The sequence below is a fragment of the Pteronotus mesoamericanus genome, unplaced genomic scaffold, assembly GCF_021234165.1.
Source record: "Pteronotus mesoamericanus isolate MK-2021 breed Mesoamerican mustached bat unplaced genomic scaffold, CSHL_Meso_final scaffold_1186, whole genome shotgun sequence".
NCBI classification, from domain to species: domain Eukaryota; kingdom Metazoa; phylum Chordata; class Mammalia; order Chiroptera; family Mormoopidae; genus Pteronotus; species Pteronotus mesoamericanus.
Genome location: NW_026555302.1, coordinates 12,294,356 through 12,315,652, shown reverse-complemented (window position 1 = coordinate 12,315,652; position 21,297 = coordinate 12,294,356). Strand labels below are relative to the sequence as shown.

Genomic DNA, 21,297 nt, shown 5'->3' with positions numbered 1-21,297 from the left:
TAAAGGTATTTGTGTTACCTTTGGTTTCTATCTTCTATCTTTGGAAAGGTTTACTGAGGTTTTACTCAGTAAAGTACGAGATTCACAGAATGCTGAAAGGACTTTCATAATTACCTATTTCGATTTGTTCATTTTACAAAGCAGAGAGGTCACACCTGGCAAAAGTTATCGCAAAATATACGACCAATGGGATACACCCCTGAGTATGTACTATATTTCTATTGGAAGAGAGTAAGAGTATATTTAGGTGTCTGAGGATGAAGGATTGGTTTCCATCCAATGCCACGTCACCCAGTGTCCTAGACGCTGCCTAGTGGCACTCCTCCTGTGGACCCCTCCCGCATCACAAGGACTGCAAGGCTAAGAACTAGGGCATTGGCCAAAAAGTTCATTTGGTTTTTTTCCATAAGATGGCTCTGGTAGTGCTCAGTTGTCTTTAACTTCATTCGAAACAATTTTGTTAGATGGTATTGTAACAGCTGTCACATCAGCATGCATTTAAAAAAAAAAACAACTTACCAAAATTGGTGAATTTTGGGTTTCCAGTCAAGATGGAGGCAGAGGTAAACACGCTTCACCACCTCATGCAACCACAGAAAGAACTACAAGTGACCTCAAAACAAATAACACCCAGAACTGCCAGAAAATTGAACTGCACAGAAGTCTGACAACACAGGGTTTACAGAAGCCACATTCACCCAGACGGGCAGGAGGGCGGAGACACAGAGGCATGCAGAGAGGCATGGAGACACGGTGTGGCGCAGAGAGGCGGTGGCAGCGGAGCGGGCAGCCCCGCATTCATGTGTGGTGGGTGAAAATCGGGAGGGGTTCCCGCGGTCAGCATGTCCCCAGACACCTCTAATCCATTCCAAAACATCTACCGCCACGTCTCTCTCACGCCCAGTCTCCAATCTCCATCCCCTGCACTGCTCTAATTTCAATCCTTGGCGTCCCCAGCCTAGACCACTGAAATACGCTCCCAGCTTTGGAGATCCCTGGTTCCAGTCACTGTTCACTCTAGCTTCCATCCAAATCTGATCTTGCCTGACCTTGTCCCTTTCTTGTTCAAAATTGTGGACCATCATAACCTAGAGGACAGCACCCAGCCCCTCGAGATAACACTTCAGTATCCTTTACCATCCAACGTCCGTATGTTTCCAGATGGAAAGCGCTGCCTGCTCATCGCGGAGCCTCTGACACGCTCAGGGAAGTGGGAGGAAGCAAGGGAGAGAGGGAGGAGGGAGGGAAAGGGGGAAGTGTACAGAAGTAAGATGAGCAGATATAAAAGTGGGCAGGAGCCCAGACAAGTGACTTCACAATTCCGTCCCTTGAGTTCAATAGTTTTACAAACTCATCTCCAAGAATTAGCTCAGCTCCTCAAATCCAGTGCTCTTAAGTTTCCATAAAATTGGGTTTAAAAAAAAAAAATTGGCACAAGGAAACTTTTCCTTGTAGTCCAGGTGCAGAGCCTTTGTTTATATATACTCTATAGTTTCAAAGCAAAAATAAATAAAAGAATCATTTTTCCTTTAATCTCCCAGGGGTTCGCCTTTTAGCTCTAGTGACCGTATCAGTGATTGCTTTCTTTTTTGTCCCCAAGACCAGGGATCTCATTTGCCCTTCTCCTACCCTTTTATTTCCCTGCTCCCCACCCCGCCCCCACTTCCCCATCACTGCCACAGGCTGGCCTTCTCTTCCAGGTTTTACTGGGTGCTCCACCATAAAAAATACAAAGAGAAAGGAATTTTCACTATAAGAAAAAAAAAAAAAAACTCTGCTGTACTGTGAACAGAACGGTGACAAAGACCAACTGCTGAACTGGATGATAAGAGGAGGAGCAGAAGACTCAGCAGCACAAGGCTGAAGAGCCCCGAGCAAGGTTTTCTCATCATATTTATTAAACAGGAAAAGAATGAGGGTGGATAGTAGCGCATTCAAAGCAAAAAACAAACTTTAGCAATCACGTACACTCCCAGCTAGTTAGGGAAAGTGTTTCTATAACCAAGGTTGCTCCATGCCTCTGGAGAACTCCAAGGAACAAGCCAGATAGTTCACTTCTTGGCGGTGTGCCTCCAAAACATTCTTCATGCCAGCTAGCCCGTCACGCTAGGCTGAACATTGCTCCCCTTCGTATTGCCAGACCCATGTGTCAGAACGACTCATTTCTCAAGGTTTTCCTCCACATAACTCCACCCCCCTTCGCAAGTATTACCTCAAAAGACATTCTCTCCTACATTTAGAGACTGCTGGTTCTCTGCGGAAAGGCAGGAGGTAGAAGACGAGCGAGGCCCCTTCGAGCCAAGCATCCACAGTACGGTAGGATGACTTCGTCCCATGGGTTGCACGCGGAAGGCTTGAGCTCTGGTTCTGAAGCCTTTATTTGTTAGCCCTGGGACCTTGAAGCAGTAATTTCTAACCTCCTTGGAGTGACAATCACTTCCTTTGTAATGAGAGCACTGGTCTGATGACCCTCAGGGTCCTCCTGTTCTCACCTTCACTGACTCGGCTACATTGGGCATATTGAATAATCAGGAGAAGAAACCAGATTTAGAATCTATCACACAAGTGGTCAAAGAAAACAAAAAACAGCATTGACCATTAATGTGCCTCTCTGTGTTCTTCTGTTAAGGGAGGATCCTGACACTTAAACCTCGACTGGCTATTTCTGCTGAGACGTCAACGTGTTCGGGGACAGTCTTCTGAAGAAGCCCCGTCCAGGCCCTGCACTGGGAGACCATGAGGAAGAGAGTGGCCATCATTGGAGCCGGCATCAGCGGCCTGGCCTCCATACGGTGCTGCCTGGAAGAGGGGCTGGAGCCCACCTGCTTTGAGAGGAGCGACGACGTGGGCGGCCTGTGGAGGTTCTCAGTGAGTGGTCCACCACTGGGACCCTGATCGGAGGGAGCTGGGGTTCTGCAGCCCATCAAATCTGATTGGTTCTAATTCGGACTTGGGGGTAGGGTACCGAAGTTCCAGCTCAGGAAAGGAAACCCTGTCACTCCCACCTCACCAAGCCCAGTCACTCGGAACTGTTTCACCCCAGGGCGCCTCGCTCATTCATGATGCGACTGGCTCGACTGAGCCAGGCCTCCAGGCTGCTGTGAGTGCTCATGTCAGTAATCAGCCAAAACCACACCGCTGTCTCCCCATGTAACCGAGAGGATTCTCTCCCCACTGCTCTTAAATACTAGGGACACAGGGGAAAAGAAAAAAGAAAACTAGAGGGGTCAGAAGTCCTGAGGTCTCATGTCAGCTCAGGTGTTCTGGGCAGACATTCTAGGCAAGTCACTTTTCTTCCTAGATCTCAGACGCTCATTTGTCAAATGCGGAGGTTGGAAATTAAGTTACTTCTAATGTGCCTTCCAATTCTAACGGCTATAATTCTATGATTAACTCATGTCTATTGGGCAGACATTATAAGCTTTTATAAATGATTGATTGTGTGTGTTGGGCATGTGGTAATCGAATGTTCTGTGAGCTCCAAATCCAGAGGCAAACGAGCTGCCCCTGCCTTCCTTGCTCACTGTCACAGAAGTACTAAAATCAGGAAATGGGCTTATAAACACAATTTTTAAATTCTAAAAGACAAGTTTGGGAAAACTGGCCTTTCTGTCGTGACTGTCCCAACCATTGTCATTGGATGTATTTGATACATGTTTTGCTTGAAGACATTAATTATATCCCCATCATTCATCTTGTAACTCTATTCTATCCTGGTCTCAGTTATAACCCAACTTGCAACAACAGGCTTCTATAATAGCGCATATCAGTGCAAGTTTAGAACATATCTGTACTGATTGCAAAGATTTTTTTAAAAATTGGTGGTCCTATAACCCTGAAAATATTTATTACATAACTTATGAGATCGCTAATTTGCATTTTTCATTAGGGAATAAGCCAGAGGTTGTTGGGTTTTCTTTTTAAGAATTCAGCCTTCTTTATTTACATTTTCTCAGGGGGATATGGCCAGCTCTGCCTAATTCATGAAATGGTTCCCTATTACCTAATTAGTAACATTTCAATGCTGCCCATGCACCCATTTTGGCAAAGTTGTGTGTGAGGTGCTAGGATGACTAACGTGTGTGACATAATCACTCCACATAAATGGTTTCTGCTCCTAAATAATCCCCAAATCTACATGTTCTAAAATATACCTGACCTGAAGAGCTTCAAGTAAGAGATTGTGAAAGCTTACAACAACTAGGTTGTCAAATTTGGTGACTACCAACTTAATGAGCACGTGCCTTGAGGCTGGAAGAGGGTGAACTACTGAAATCTCAGGAGGTCAGGGAAGACGTCCTGCAGCAGCAGCTCTTGGCTGAGACATGAAGAATGTCCTGTGTGAAGGAAAGCAGAGGACCACGAGGTGACACAGTGCAGAGAGTGCCATCCCCAGCGTAGTCTGCGAAGGGCACCCCACAGACACAGTCTCCCACAGGGCAACAGTAGCAAGTGGGAGAGGTCTCTAGGCAGAGGTGACTGGCAATCCATGTAAGGCACAGAGAAGGCACTGAACATGGTCCACGCATGGGGTCTGAGTTAACCAGGGCAGCCAGATCAGAGAATTTATTTACAGAAGCAACAGAGTCCAGGTTGATAAGGTGCAAAGTCAGACTCAGGGTTTTCCACAAAAGGAGATGTCTCTTTTCCCTGAGGTCATTGTGTCAGAGCAGAATGGCATCTAAGGCCCTGTGGGGCTGCAAATGCATACAAATAACGTAAACTTAGCCTCCTCCGCACACTGCCACCCTTCCTTCTTTTCAAAGTGGCTTGGTACAACACAAGATTGGTGGGCAGGCGGGAGGGAGGGTGCTTTTGGAAAATGTATCACCTAAGATTTCATCTTTCAAGCCCTGCTAAGGCAGAGGTGCTCTGGAAGAGAGAAACCTGATCCCTCTGAACTTTTCACTGTGTGCTTTGCCTCTAACCTGAAAACCAAATCAGGTTTACAAACCAGCAGGTTGAGCAAGACTGTGTTTTAAGTTTCACGTGTCCTAAGAGGACCTCCTGGCCTCGCACGTCCTAATCTGCTGCAGTAAGAGGTTGCTCAAGAAGCTGTGGACAAGAGGCCAGGACATTTCAACCGCAGATGGGGAAAACAGGACTCTCTGGGCTTGTGACCGTCCTAATTACGCATTCATTTATTCATTCGACTAGGACCTATTTGTGCACATTATGTATAGGGCACCGTGTGAAGTGTTGCTGCAGGTAAGAGGCAGAGCAGGCAGCCAGTATTTTAAAAGCAGACAGAAAGCAAGTATCCAGAGAGCTACATACAAGTGCACGCGATGAGGCCAGTGAAGAACATCAGTGTGGTACCAGGAGATGATTCCCTGTGGATGAGGAAGGGGGCAACTTCTGAGCTGGACCTCGAGGGTATGTTTAGACCAACAGAAATGAGACTGAGAAGAAGAGATGGAAAATGAAAGGAGACTACTAATATGCTCACACAGCATTCCTGAGTCAGCCTCTGCCCTCGCCCTAACGTTGCCTGTGCTCTGGCGGCGAGGAGGAGACAGGACCGCAGAGACAACGCCGGACAGGCGGACAGGCGGTGGGAAGCTGCTGCAGGCGCTGGGGTCTGGGAGTGAGCGCAAGCCGGGGGCTCAGCCAGAGGCGGAGTCTGAGCTCCATTTCTTCCTCACTAGCTCAAACCACCTCATTTATGGACATAGTGAAAATGCCAGCTCTCTGGAGCAACTGTCTGTTGTTATACATCTATTTTCTCTTGATCGAGAACAGCCTCTTAGAGGAAAAGAAATCCAAGGTGCTGGAGGACACGTAGTCGTCTCTCCCGTGTTCTGACTGGCTGGGGACCAGGGGCCAAAGGGCAGAGATTCATTAACATGGAAATAATCCAAGAGCAGGATCCCACATTTTGCTAACCAGTCCCCAGCCTGCAGCTCAGCCCTCCCGGCCTTTCACTGGGCAGCCGAGAGACCTCCTTCACCCCCCTTTCTCTCAACCACCACCGACAGGCACCAACAGTGGTGAACAGGGAAGGCAGTGCTGAGAACCTGCTGGGTACCAGCCTTTGCCCTTTTCCTTGGCAGACGCTTCCAACTGAGGTTTAAAAAGTTACCATCCCTGAGCTTGGCTCTTCTGAGAAAAACAGAACCATGAGCACAGGAAGTGTTATTTCCAACTTCAGGCAGAACACTGAGGCTTCACGCATCCCCCAAGAGGTCCAGTCCTCCCCATTCTTTCCAGAACTTTTTGTCTCCGACCTCCAGGGGTCAGTGGGGGCTGCAGGAGGCACAGATGTCCTGAGTCCAGCAGCCACCTGGCATTCCAAGCTTCTCCTCCATTTCATGGCAGTTTCCTCAGGACCTGGGAAGCAGAGGCTGCCGGCTGTTAGATGTGCATGTTAGGCAGCTCACTGTGCGAGTTTCTGTCCTGCCCTGGCAGCACAGAGGAAAGGCTGATTTTTCCATTAAGCCTTCAACCACTTCTCAAAAGAAGTGACTTCAAAATGCAGTGCCAAGGTGGGACACAAGTTCTGGGGCTTCTGGTGCCCTGTGCTTGCGGGTGAGGGGTGAAGGCCACCAGCTGGTGAGCTAGGGAACTCCTCAGGCACGGTGGTGGCTCCTTCGACAGGGTGGTGGTCCTCAGGCTGCCGTCCCTGGGCCAACCGCATCAACAGCTGCCGAGTGGCAGGAGGTGCACATCCTCAGGCCCCACCCCAGGCACACACTGAGTCAGAAGTGCTGCGTGTGGGCCCAGGCATCTGCAGTCGGAGGAGCCCTTCAGGTGATTCCGATTTCACCAAAGTTGGGGAACTACTTCCGTAGAGGGTTCTAATTGCTGTCGAAGAGCTCGCTGAACACCCCACAGCCGGTCAAATAAGCTAAAGGCTTCAGCGAGCTTCCTTCGGACCACTTAGCTGGGTTTTTTAAACATCAGAACCACTGCTGCGATTGGAAAAAGAAAACTCTACAGGACTAAAACCACAACTAATACTGGGGGTGATTAGAACAAGGACTGTGGTGGACAGAGGCCAGCTCTGAGCCAGGAGCTATGTTTTTCTTTCCAGATCTTACGGAGACCTTTTCATTTCTCACATGGGTCTTTGGGTTGTTTTTTTTTTTTTCTTTTATGGAGTAAAAAGCTTTTAGTCAACCAAGAGCTAAATGTCCACTTTTAGGGGCAAGTCGTTCTTGCTCTCCTTCTCAAGCCTCGTTACTCCTCCTAGGACCATGTGGAGGAAGGCAGGGCCAGCATCTACCCAGCCGTGTTCACCAACACCTCCAAGGAGATGATGTGCTTCCCGGACTTCCCGTGCCCTGAGGACTACCCCAACTTCATGCACCACAGCCAGCTCCAGAAGTACATACGGTCGTTCGTGCAAAAGAAGGGCCTCCTAAGATATATACGGTTTGAGGTACGGGCCGTGGACTCATGCTGTTGATATCACCATGCGTGTGGGCTGGGGATAACAAGCACAGCACTCAGCTGTGGAAATCAGAGCCAAGCGGCTGGGCAGCTCTCCCACCGGAGCGGAGCGCTGGCGATCATGAAGTACCCACGTGCTGGGGTTTTTATTTTTGTCCCCAAACATGTTCCCCACGAGTCTCTGAGAGCTCTTAAAATGCCACACTGCGACTCTGCCACCAGTTTGCTTTCCACCCTCACGCTCTCATATTCTGGCGACAATCTCAAATTCTCTAGTTCATAGTTAAACTTCGTATCAATATGTTGTGGTTCCAGAAAGCACGGCATTCGTTAGAAATCCTTCCATAAGAAATGATCAATACAGTCTTTTCTCTGGTCTTCCACCCACTGAGCTCCTGAGATGAGGAGCCTCAGGAATCGGGGCACAGAGGCAATGTCCTTGTAATGAGAGCAATGATTTTCATTTGTTTAATCTTACTCTTACCCTCAATTCATGGCTGTTACATACAGAGCACATATATCTAGAAATATCAGCAAAGCTATGAATTGGGATTACATATAATTTTAATTATGTAATAAATATAAAAGTTTTAAAATTATATATTTATATAAATAAATTATATATTATATATTATATAAATATTATATTTGATATTTATATTAAATATGCATATATTTATTTTTATTTTTATATATTTATATTAAATGTTTACTATATTTATATTTATTTATATATTTATTTAAATATTTGTATATAATAAACAAATATGTTTTATATATTATATAAATAAATGTGTGTTTATATATAAATATTGAATGAATATTTATTTATATATTAAATATATATTTATATATATCTATATATTTATATAGATATATTTAATATTTATATATAAATGTTAAATATATAAATATAAATATATTATATATAAATAATAAATATATGAAAATTTATAAATATATATTTATATATTAAATAAAATAAATATTAAATGTATAATTAAATGTTTATATGTGTTTATGTTTATGTTTATATTATATATAAATTATATATTTTATATAATATAAATAAAGATTATATATTCATTTATTAAAAATACAGAGCACATATATCTAGAAATATATCAGCAAAGCTATGAATTGAGATTACATATAATTTTAATTATATAATAAATAATATAACTTATATATTTATTTATTAAAAATATCTTTATATATAAAAATATTTATATATTAAAAAATAAATTACGTTTAATTTTAATTAAAATAATAAAATTATATTTATCATATCCCAATTATGATTAGTTACAAGTTAAAAATAAATACGCTAAATTAAAATAAGTTAATTATAGTAAACATAACTGTCATAGTCTTTAACATAATCTAATTTTATTTTTACACCTGCTTACATAATAGTCATACTGTGAAAGTGGCTAATGTTTCCAGAGGAGAGTGTCCATCCAGAGCAAAGGCGAGGACTGAGCCCTGAGACACTCTCGTGTAGCTGGAATAGAGGGGAGATGGGATCAGAGAGGGCGAAGGCATGGGTGCCCGCCATGTGCAAAGGACACGGCGGCTTTCGCCAGAATACTGTGTTGTACACCCCAAATTTACTAACTACAGGTCAAAAGAGTAAGTATGCCACAGTAATTCCCTGGTGAGATCTGAAAAGTCGCTGTGGCCTCTATATTAACGCCTTCCCGTACACTTCTCGATGACCAGGCGCACTCATTACAATTAGTTCCTCAGCAGAAGCACTGGTGAATAAATAAACAAACAAACAAACATAGAATTATGAGTAAAAGAAATTTCTCTCTGATTTTCTTTAAGACTCTGGTTTCCAGTGTCAAGAAATGTCCCAGCTTCTTAGTCACCGGCCAGTGGGAAGTGGTTTTGGAAAAGAACGGGAAGCAGGAAACTACTACTTTTGATGCTGTAATGGTTTGTTCCGGGTATCAAGTGTACCCCAATCTGCCCCATGATTCTTTCCCTGGTAAGTCTGGGAAATGTATAATAATCTCGGGATTTAGCCATGAGCATCAAGGTTGAAGTAGACCTTTCCACAGATTGTGCGTAATTATTCTTAAGCTTGAAAAGATTTCAAAACAAAATTTTTAAGCCTGATGATATGTGAAGCATAGTAATAATGGGCCTCCTGGACCCCTATACTGAATGAATCAAGGGCCTGGAAGTCAGAGATAAGCTGGAGCCGCAGGTTTCAAGCTGTGTCTCACCTGAGACACAACACGAGCAAGAGCCCTGACTGCACATGGCACCTCTGAGAGAAGGCGCGATACGCTCACAGAAGTAGAGCCCCATTGCCAAATTGTTTGAAGAAAGTCACATTTCCTTATGTTATTTATAACAAACATAGTGGTGATTCATAGAGGAAATCTGGGTTTTCTAATGTCATATATGTCCACACTTTGCAAATGAACTTTAGAAATCTCAGTGTGTGTGTGTAGCAAACATCACAAAAATACAACACACAAGCAGCCAGCCTTCCTCCTTTCCTCCCTCCTTCCCTCCCTTCTTTCCAACAGAAACACACATCCACTCAAAAATAGTAGCGTTCCCATCTCAAGGCATGATGTTCATGGGCCAAGATCATGAAAAGAGGAGAGATTCAGAGAGAATCGAAGATCGAAACCATCAACGTTAAGAGCCAGTATATTTCCTGGAGGCTCACAATACAGTGTAGGTTTAGTCTGCCTGGGCTCAATATTCCACAGGTTCCTTACCACATAACCTTAGTCAAGTCACTTATTTGTCTCAATTTCCTTATATTTTAAAATAGAGATAATACCAGTACCTACCATTCAGAGATGTTATCAAGATTAAATGATTAAAATACATAAAGATTTTAGCAGAGGGCCTAGCCCACAGTAAGTATTCAATAAGTATTAGCTATTATTATTATCAAAATAGAAGTTCTCATATCTTAAGGGTTTTTTTTAAAGGCACTAAAAGTAATTGTTTGAGGGTTTCTTGTCGAAAACCACCAAAAGGATAAATGCATTTGAATTAAGGAACTTTTTTTAAAATTAAGACTGCTAATAGGAGGTTTAAAAATAAATCTATCAAAACACATGAGTCTTTATCATTTTTTCTGAAAATCAACTGAAACTACTCCCCATGTTTCCCTTAGGCCTAGACCAGTTTCAAGGCCACATCCTCCACAGCCGGGACTATAAGGGCCCAGAAGCCTTCAAGGGGAAGAGGGTCCTCGTGATTGGCCTGGGGAACTCAGGATGCGACATTGCCGTGGAGCTCAGTCGTGTGGCTACGCAGGTACATGATCTGCAAGGTTTGGGGAAACCAACCTGGGGGACAGCCGTGCTACTAATCCTACAGCCTAGGCACTGAAGATGCTGTTGGCTATGTCTCACCTCAAGCCCCCGCCCCTGGACACACATGCCCACTCAATCAGGGAAGACTGCAGACCGTCTCCCTGGGAGGCCAGGTAAGCGGGCCCATGCCGGTGCAGAAATGCACGCCGCTGGAACCAGAGGCAGGCGTGTGTGTGTGTGTGCACGTGTGTGCGCACATGAGCATTGTTTTAATTTTATGCCCTGATCACCTCCAAGCAAACTGGTGGCTAGTCAGACTCTACCTTAATTTATTTACTAGTATTTCTTCTCACATACCAGGCAAAAGGTACTTGCTTAACACTCGGAAGGTCTGAAAGAGACACAAGATGTAGTTCTTACTATTGTTATTCACTCAACAACCATAGCTAAACACACACCAGACATTTTTTATGTGCCAGAGAACACACAGAAACAAGCAGCCTACTTCCTGACTTCAAGGAGCAGGCGATGGGTGGAGGTGGGACGCCAGGTACTCACAAAAGGAGGTAATTAGACTTCAGTGAGTGGCAGCACGTGAACGGAGAATCAAACCCAGCCTGGAGTCAAGGGAGGCTTCCCAGGAGGCTCCAACTACATCACACATAACCAGGAGAAACAGCATATTGTAAAGGAAATAGGTCTCAATAAATTAATTCTTAAATGTATGCAAATAAAAGCAAAGGACTTTTTACAAGTCGGGTTCCCTTGGGTTGTCACCAACGTGGTAAAACAGACAGGGAGCCAGACTTGGCTTGCGGTGGAGGCAGCCGCCAGGCTTTGGGCTGCCCGGCAAGGCCCACATGGGTGTGGAGAGAGAACAGGCAAAGGGGACCAGGGACAGAGAACAGAGTTAAACCCTTGGCATCTGCGCAGCCTCATCTCAGCTAGAGATTCGGCTACACTGCCCTCACCCAACCCAGCCACCACCGCCACTGAGGTCGCTGGACTGGCTGGTTTCCGTCAGACCTACTGTCCTGGTCTACGAGTGTATGCAGATGAAACCTGTCACAGACGAATACAGAGCCCTCCTGTCCCAACACATCCTGTTCTCCTTCTTTCAACAACTATGCACTAGCCCTCTCGGGTGCAGGGCGGGAGAAGGTCTGCCTCTACCTGGTTTCGGTCATGAGCCCACCTCTTAGACGTGGTCCTCCCCAGACGGCGAAGGAAATAAACTCCTGGTACGTCCACAGCATTGTGTCGTATCCGCAGTCTCTTGCAGGATGGTACTGAAATCGATGTCGCCTTCCCCACCAGGTCACAATCAGCACCAGGACAGGTTCCTGGGTCATAAGCCGGGTCTGGGATGACGGCTATCCTTGGGACATGGTGCATGTTACCCGCTTCACACGTTTTCTCAAGAAGGCCCTTCCTTCCTTCATCTCTGACTGGTTATACGTCAAGAAGATGAACAGACGGTTTAAGCACGAGAACTACGGCCTGATGCCTTTAAATGGGTACTATGAATAACACGTATTTCTCACTCAAAGAGGGGGGCACTGGTTTCAGTGCAACTCTTTCTCTCTAGGTCTTATTTTAGTTGTCTCGTGGAGGCTGGCGTGGTTGAACTGAGGACTACGTAGGTGACACGGTAGCCCCAGAGGCCACGGCTGGGATGAAAATCCTCCTGAAATTAGGCTAGAGGGGACAGGAGTGAGGAAGAATCCAAAATGGGAACGGAGCAGGCAACTCGGTCACCCCGACATGCAGAGCTCAGTCGTGGGAGCTACAACCTACATGGAGGTCTGAGGACTGAGCCAAGTCATAAATTAGGTTTTTTTGAGGAATATCTTGTCCATACTTGTGGGTGAATGAGGATAGAAATAATCATATATCTACTCCAATGCTGTGGTGGGATTCTACAAGATAAAAAAATATGAGACTTACTTTGTAAACTGTGAAGCTTCACAAAATATTGGTTCTTAATAGTCTCAAATTTTCTAATATGCTTCCAGGGCACAATTACAAAGTAGGGTTAACCAACATGCCTCAGCAGGGAGGAAGTCTCAAGGCAAAAGTGCACAGCTCCCCCGTCACGGACAGGCTGGCGTTTTTGCAGGACGGCCAGGAGGCCTGGGGCACGTTGGGCACCTGAGATCACAGGGCTGAGGCAGCTGATGAACTTGGCGGCTTCGTGTGCACATTTGCTGTGGAGACAGAGCCCAACACCTGTTAAGGAGAAAGGCATTCTAGGTAGAAGAATCACTGTATCGATTTTTTTAAAAAAGATTTAAGTGGGTAAGGAAAAAAAGGATTCAGAAAGAAATTCTTTTGTTGGCCCACACTAGCAAAAACGTTTCATTGTGTTTAGAGAAACAGATTAAGGAAAAATAAGAGAGAACTAGAAACTGAAATAGCAAATGCCAGGCTTGGGAGCCAAACCCTCACTCCACAGCACTTCTCCTACCTGCTCTGGCAGACTGCTGGATCCCTAAGGGGCGGGGGGAATGATTTCATGCACTTAAAATTATGCTTAATGTAATAGAAGCTCCAAAGCTTGAGCTGGTTAAGATTCTTTGTGTCTTATAAGGGTAACTGTAAACAGCACTATGGCTTTGTCCTCCAGATGATTAAAACGGGGTTTTGGAAATCCACCCCTAAGCACTAAGCCCCCTCTCAGGAAGGGCTCCAAGCCCCCAAAGGTACGGACACACTCTCACGCCTGCTTGGAGAGCAGAGGTGGAGGAGGGGAGAGAAAGACAGGTTTCGCTGTGCCACGTACTTTTCGTCACCTTATAAAGTAAAAGAAGAAACCTCAGGGTTATAGAGGTGGAGAACAGTGTGACAGTTCAGAGACAAATTCTTAGATTCATAAAGTTCCTTAGGGTTTGAGAAAGAAGAAATTCCCAAATCCGTGAAGGAAACTAAAGTCAAAATGAAGAATATCATTAAAAAAAAAATTCCTAGAATGTTGGCAACAGACATGCAGCACCAAAACTGTCATACTCTCTTTTGGGAGCACGGCTGACGAAAGGAAACCAAACTTGGCAATAAAACATCCAGCCACAGCCAATCTGATTCCCCCCATATGATGAGAGACCTTAGTTACAATAATAGTTCACTTACAATAATGATGCTCACACATGCCAAGCACTCTTTTGAGTGCTTTACAGATAATTCTTCATTAATTCTCAGAACAACCCCATCAGGTAGATTCTATATTATTCCCATTTTGCACTGAAGGAAACAAATACAGAAAAGTGACAACTAGTAAGAGTACAACCAGGTTATACATTTGGGTCATCTGGTTCCAGAGCCAGCGTTCTTAACTATGCTACTATGTCTTAGGAATTACTTTTATTCTAACCCATTTGGCGAGTCTCTAAATAGTGCAAGTACCCAGAAGAGAAGCTTCAAGTTGCCAGGGGCCACCAGAAGTAGCTCAGACAGACGTCCCTGAGGACTGTTCTGGGCAACAGGGGAGGAAGTGCCCAGAGGGAGAGAGTTCGGGTGTCCTCAGGCTGACCTCTCACTGCTCAAATTGGGTGTCAGTGCTACGGGCTGGCACAGGTAACCCTTGGGAATGAGGTACCTATGGCAAAGGCCCATGGTTCTTGTCTCTACACAGCACCCTGAGTAAAGAGCCTGTGTTCAACGATGAGCTCCCATCACGCATCCTGTGCGGCACCCTGTCCATCAGGCCCGGCGTGTCAGAGTTCAGAGAGACGTCGGCTGCGTTTGAGGATGGGACCACGTTTGAGGCCATCGACACAGTCATCTTTGCCACAGGCTACACTTATGCCTTCCCCTTCCTGGATGACTCCATCATCAAGAACAGAAACAATGAGGTCACCTTGTTTAAAGGCATCTTCCCCGCAACGATGGAGAAGCCAACCTTGGCTGTGATTGGCCTTATCGGGTCCCTTGGGCCGATCATCCCTGTCGTTGACCAGCAAACCCGCTGGGTTGCTAAAGTGTTTGCAGGTAGGTGGGCCATTCTGTCTCTCATTCATTCAGCCACTGAACATTTATTAAGTATCTAGTAGATACCAAGCACTATGCTAGGTGCTAGAGATATAAAGGGAAACAAGACAGACATGCTCCTTGACCGAAAGAGAGCTTAAAAGAGGGTGAAGGAAATGTGCACCCTATGGGGGAAATCATAGGTGGTTCCGGTGAGGCAGTGAGCTAGTCCAGGAAGATGGAACAGCATGAGGAAAGGCATAAAGGTGAGGAACAGCACAGTGTGTGTGAGGACCCAGAAACATTTTGTCGTGAAGGGGTATGAAGCAGAGGCAGGGGGCGGCAAGGCATGGAGGAAAGAACCAGTGTGTGGAGGGTCTGTACAAGCTGTGATAAAGAGCTTAGACTTCTGGGGGGAGAATTGGAAGGACTTTGAAAGGCTTCAAGCAAGAGAAGGATGCAACGAGTCACTGAAACGTCCGAGTACATGGCAAAGGTTGGAAAGGCCATGTCGGGGGACATGCTAGAGGCCTTCTTGCTGTCCACCTGTGTCAGAATAGAAATGTGAGGTCACTTCTACTCAACGAACTATCTTCTCCCCCTCCCTCCACTCTCAGCTCTGTGGTCTCCAGGGGCTACAAGTATGTTTATGTGAGAAAATCAAGAATACACAAAGTACACAGAGAAAGGCAATGCCTCAAATACATTGATGTAATTTACTCCAATGATATGGATTATCATTGTTATTGAAAGTGTCTTTTTATTCAAGGGTTAAAGAATCTTGGCCAATATACGTATACCTTACCTAACATACTATCTATAAAAACTTAGACTAAGGTAATGAAGAAAGTGTTAATCATAGAGCATATATACATGTTTTCTAAGCATGTGGTGGATAAATAAGATTTTCTTTCAAGAGCACCATGAAGGAGCATCACTGTTAATACCCCTGTCAAGTATTCCTATTGCCTTTTCCCTTGAACGGCACAGCAGTGCCTGGTGCCTGAGATATTATGGGAAGGCTAGATACCGCTTACAAACCCAAAAAATTTTACATGAAGCGAAGGGTATCATTTATTCATTCAGAAAATACTAATTGAGTACCCACTGTGTGCCAGGCTCTGTCTTGGCACTTAGGACACAACATCAAACAAAATGACCAAAACCCAAGTAGAGGCACAGCCACCATGAGATCACAGGGCACTGCCAGGCCGAGACAAGATGCTAACAAGGACTGGGATGTGTTTGCACACTGTGGACACCATAGTAACTTCTCGCCGCTGTTAAAAAGGCAAGCGAACCGCCATCAGCAATCAGTAAAACCCTCCACTGATATAGTGAAACTTACAAAAAAAACTTAAAAAATCTTGCTGCCCCCACTTTAAAAAATTTATTTTTCAATTACAGTTGACCCACAATATTATATTAGTTTTGGGTATACAACATAGTGATTAGATATTCATGTACCTTACAATATCCTCCTTGGCTGCAGGCTGATTCTGAAAAAACCATGCTTCCTCGCACTGTCCCATTTTAATTGCTGTGTACCTTCAGAGTGAACTATTGTACCAGATTATTTCTTGAGAGAATCCTTAATAAGAAGAGGCTGACAAGAAATATGAAGAGACTGTTAAGCTATTATGCGCATGAAGTATTCCTGAGTATACTAAAGGCTGGGCCCTACATTATGTCACAGGAACATGAGATCCTGTGACTTAAAGCTACAAACTCTTCTGCTATCTCTGTCTCATTGCACACCAGCTGTGCCATTCCCAGAGCAGGTTCATTGGCTTCTCAGATCTTCGTTCCTGTGAATTGTTTTTCTACTAAAGATACCAAAAAGATAGTTCCTCTTGATACAAATCATTTTGGCGACAGAGTTCATAAATATGGAATAAAAGCATTATGTGTCACTATACATTTCTGAGTCTTTGTCTTTTTCAATATTTCTCTCTTTATTTCTTTTCTAGACTCCTGTCCCCTGCCAAGTACAACGGAAATGATGGATGACATTGACAAGAAAATGAGGAAGAAACTCAAGGGGTAAGGGATTGCACTTACTAAGGAAACAAAGAGCACACTAGCTATAATTAAACAGTATCAGATGAGCAAATAAAAATTTTAAAAACAATCCCATTACAACTGCATCAAAAATAATAAAACACCTAGGAATAAATTTAACCAAGAAAGTGAAAGACCTGTACTGAGAATGCTATAAAACATTGATGAAAGAAAGTGAAGAAGACACAAATGAATAGAATGTATACAGTGCTTATAGGTTGGAAAAATTAATAACATTAAAATGTCCATACTACGCAATCTACAGATTCAATACAATCCCTATCAAAATACCAATGACATTTTCCACAGAACTAGAACAAATAATCTTAAACTTTATATGGGACTACAAAAGACCCTGAATAGTCAAAAAAAATCTTGAGAAATAAGAACACAGTTGGAGGTGTTGCAATCTGTGGTTTCAAACTATACTACAAAGCTACAGTAATCAAACCAGTATGGTACTGACACAGAAACAGAGACACAGATCAATAGAACAGAATACAGGTCCCCGAATAAACCCATGCTTATATAATCTAGTAATCTACAATAATGGAGGAAAGAATATATAGTGGAAAAAAAGACAGCCTCTTTAATAAATAGTGTTGGGAAAACAAAACAGATACAAAAAAAGAAAACAAACCTAAAACTAGATCATTTTCTTATACCATATACGAAAATACACTCAACGACTAAGACCTAAAACCATAAAACTCCTGTAAGAAAACAAAGGCAACAACAACAACAACAAAAAGAGTGAGAGGAGAAAGAGAAAATGACGGACATGGGCAACAGCGCGTTGAATGCCAGGTGAGGAGGATGGAGAGAGGTGGATGAGGGCGTAAGGGGGTAAGTGGTGCTGGACGGAGATGTGACTTGCGATAGCGAACGCACCACACGGTGCACCGATGATGTGTTGCAGAATTGTGCTCCTGAAACCTGGATAATTGCATTAACCAGTGCCGCCCCAACAAATTCAATAAAAAGAAAAAAAAAAGAAATATATATAACAAAACAGATTAAAAATTAAGTCAGAGCAAAGAAAAAATGAGATCAAAGGAATAAGAGAATTCCAGGAAGGGGACAAAAAAGAAACAAAGGCAGTAGATGTTTTGATATCAGTCTCTGCAACATTTTTTAAATATGTCCCCTCAGGTAAAGGCAACAAAATAAAAAATAAACAAATGGGACTACATCAAAGTAAAAAGCTTTTGCAACAAACAAACAAAAACTCATAGATACAGACAATAGAATGTGGGTTACCAGAGGGGCAAGGGGTTGGAGGAATGATGTAAAAGGTAAAGAGGGTAAATACAAGGTAAGAGAAGGAGACTAGATTTTGGGTGGTGAGCACCCAATAGAGTATACAGATGTGTTATAAAGTTGCGTACCTAAAATTTATACAATGATATGAACCAATATCACCCTGATAAATTTGATTTTAAAAAAAAGCAGTTGCACAGTGAAAGATACCACCAATAAGATGAAAAGACAGCCTACTGAATGGGAGAAGATATTTGCAAATGATATATCCGATAAGAGGGGTTAATATACAATTCAATATCAAAAACAAACAATCTGATTAAATAATGGGCAGATGACCTGAACGGACATTTCTCCAAAGACATATAGGTGGTCAACAAATATATGAAAAGATGCTCAACATCACTAATAATCAGAGAAATGCAAATCGAAACCACAATGAGATATCACGTCACACCTTTCAAAATGGCTATTACCAAAAAGACAACAAATAACAAGTGCAGGTGGGGATGTGGAAAAAAGGAAAGCCTTGTGCTCTATTGGTAGAATAATAAATTGGTACACCCACTATGGAAATCCAGAGATTCCTCAAAAAATTAACAATGGAACTACAGTACGACCCAGCAACCCCACTTTTCAGTATTTATCTGAAAAAAATAAAGACAATAATCTTCAAAGATATATGTACCCCTATATATATTCATTGAAGCATTGTTTATATTAGCAATAAATGGAATCAACATAGGTGTCCATCAGCAGATGACTGGCTAAAGAAGACGTTTGTATTTCATTTGTACAGTGGAATACTACTCAGCCATAAAATGATTAAAATCTGGCCATTTGCAACAACATGGATCAACCTAAAGAGTATTAAGTTGTGTGTCAACTCCGGTTTTTTAAAAAATCAAGCATTAATTTTTTTTTTTAAATCGTGTATTAAAGAGAAAACTAAGTTAATCAGTAAAATTGAGACCCTATAGTCAGTTCACTTCAGGCCACATGGGCAGAGACAAAAGCCCACAATGACATCAAAGCTGTACAAAGGTTAGGAAGGGAAGAAACCTAAAAGCTCATTTACAGCCAAAGAACAAATGATAGGTTTAATGTTGTGGCAAAAGAGAGGAGGGAGTTATTACTGGAAGTGCTGACTAAAATGCTCATTTTCTGAGGTAGAAAATAAGAAATCGTTGCTTCTGTTTACAACTCCCTCTTATATGTTCTTTTCTTTCCTCAGGTTTGACCAGAGTCAGACTTTGCACACAGACTACATCACATACATGGACGAGCTGGGATCCTTCATAGGCGCCAAGCCTAACATACCGTGGCTCGTCCTCACTGACCCCCAGCTGGCCCTGCAGGTGTACTTTGGCCCTTGTAGCCCCTATCAGTTCCGACTTATGGGACCAGGGAGGTGGGACGGGGCCAGGAAGGCCATCTTGACCCAATGGGACCGTGCAGTGACGCCAACGAGGACAAGAGCTGTCAGTAAAGCGTGCAAACCCCAGCCTTTGTACAGCTTGCTTAAAGTGCTTTTATTCCCGCTGCTGCTTCTGTCTGTTCTCCTTACATTTTATTACTGAGAAGGTTCGTTGGGTCTCAGAGTTCAGCCTAGAAGCTTAATTACTGACATGCCTATTCATGTACACATATAAAATCTCATAGCTGCTCTTTCCCTTCCTGCAGATGTGAAAATGAGTTCTAGCCCATTTGACTCCAAGTCCAAATACAGTGAAGAATACTCAGCATCTCCTTTCTCATGACAATCTATACTCTCAAAGGTTTTCCACAGGCTGAGTTGGCAAGTCTGGAGATGCTGGAGATAAGGAAGATGAGGGGAAACGGAAGTGAATGTCAGCTTTGCAGTCTGAACAAAGTTCAACATTTATATATTTTATGATATGATCAAAACAGTAAGTCTAGTAACCATCCATTACCATGCAAAGTTATTACAATATTATGTGTAATAAACACCTTAAAGGGTGTTTTGTCATGGGGAGAGCCGACATCACAGCCATGTTGAGTCTCCCAGCCTATGACACACCATATCTTTCCATTTCTCTAGATCTTTAATTTCTTTCAGCTGTGCTTTAGTTTTTAATGTATAAGTCTTACCCATCCTGTTTCAGGTTTATCCTAAGTATTTCACATATGGGCTGTTATTATAAATAGTAGTTTAATTTTTGCAATTTCTTACTGTGTATTGCAAACATATAGAAATGCAATAATTTGTTCTACATAGGCAATCACATTGTCTGAAAATAAAGATAGTTTCTTTTTCCTCCCATTCCAATTTGGGTGTCTTTTCTTTCTTTTTCTTGCCTTATTCCACTGGATAGAAACTGCAGTATATATAATGTTGAATAGAAGTAGTGAGAACATCTTCTATTCTGAACTCAGAACAACTGAGTTCATCAAATGTATTTGAAAAAATAAATTAAAATAAAATTTTAAAGAAAAGAAGAAAAGAAGAAAAAAGAAAAAGAAGTAGTGAGAACAGGTATCTTTGCCTTGTTCCTGATCTCATGGATAAAGCATCCAGTTTTCTATCATTAAGTACAATGTTAGCTGTAGATTATTTCATAAATGACCTATAAGTTAACAAAGTTTTCCTTAATTCCTAGCTGACAATTTTTACCAGAAACAGATGTTGGCTTTTGTCTGATGCTTTTTTGTGAATCGTTGAGATGATCATATGATTTTTAATTTTTAGTTTATAAACATGGAGAATTCCATTGACTCTTAATTCAACCTTGCATTCCTGAAATCTGCATTACTTGGTCATGATATATCACCCATGTGACATACTGTAGGATTACAGTCATTAACATTTTCCATAGATTTTTACATGAATGTTTATGAGGGAAAATGATCTGTATTTTATTTTTTGATAATACTTTTGTCTGGTTTTGGTATCAGGGTAATAATGGCCTCACAGAATGAGTTCTATAGAGGAAGTATTCTATCCTCTTTAACTTTGTGAAACAGTTGTATATAATTTAATAGCTTTATTAAATGTTTAGTAGAATTTACCAGGGAAGCCATCCTGGCCTGCAAGTCTTCATGGGAAGAATTTTAAACAATGATTTCAAGTTCTTTAATAGATGTAAGGTTACTCAGGTTATGTGTTTCTTCTCAGTAAAACTTTGGCAATATGTCTTTCCAGGAATTTGGTTTTTTATGTAAAGTAATTCAATGGCGATAAGATAGTCCTCCAACAAATGACATTGGGACAACTGGATATTCATATGATATCAAAAAAAAAATGGTCTAGAAACTTACAGAGACATGGGGAAAAAAAGAAAAATGCTGCTTTGAGTTGGGGTGTCTGTGC

General features: G+C 42.8%; 1 protein-coding gene across 2 annotated transcripts; it reads left to right on the top strand.

The window, feature by feature from the left end:
- The first annotated feature begins 2,147 nt into the window (after positions 1-2,147).
- Positions 2,148-20,243, top strand: LOC129082042 (putative dimethylaniline monooxygenase [N-oxide-forming] 6). 2 transcript variants are annotated; one of them, XM_054587785.1, is made up of 9 exons: positions 2,148-2,316; positions 2,630-2,868; positions 7,193-7,381; positions 9,223-9,385; positions 10,541-10,683; positions 12,000-12,199; positions 14,311-14,666; positions 16,616-16,688; positions 19,201-20,243. In XM_054587785.1, exons 2-9 carry the CDS (start codon positions 2,737-2,739, stop codon positions 19,544-19,546), a joined length of 1,602 nt encoding a protein of 533 aa, XP_054443760.1. In that variant the 5' UTR covers positions 2,148-2,316; positions 2,630-2,736; the 3' UTR covers positions 19,547-20,243. The 2 variants fall into 2 exon arrangements, with proteins under 2 accessions (XP_054443760.1, XP_054443761.1); XM_054587786.1 differs by lacking the exons at positions 2,148-2,316; positions 2,630-2,868 and adding an exon at positions 5,115-5,208.
- The last annotated feature ends 1,054 nt before the right edge of the window (positions 20,244-21,297 follow it).

Coding starts and splice junctions, on each gene's coding strand:
- LOC129082042 (XM_054587785.1), top strand. CDS start 2,737: ATGAGGAAGAGAGTGGCCATCATTGGAGCCGGCATCAGCGGCCTGGCC. Junction 2,869..7,192: donor GCGGCCTGTGGAGGTTCTCA/GTGAGTGGTCCA, acceptor TACTCCTCCTAG/GACCATGTGGAGGAAGGCAG. Junction 9,386..10,540: donor GCCCCATGATTCTTTCCCTG/GTAAGTCTGGGA, acceptor TGTTTCCCTTAG/GCCTAGACCAGTTTCAAGGC.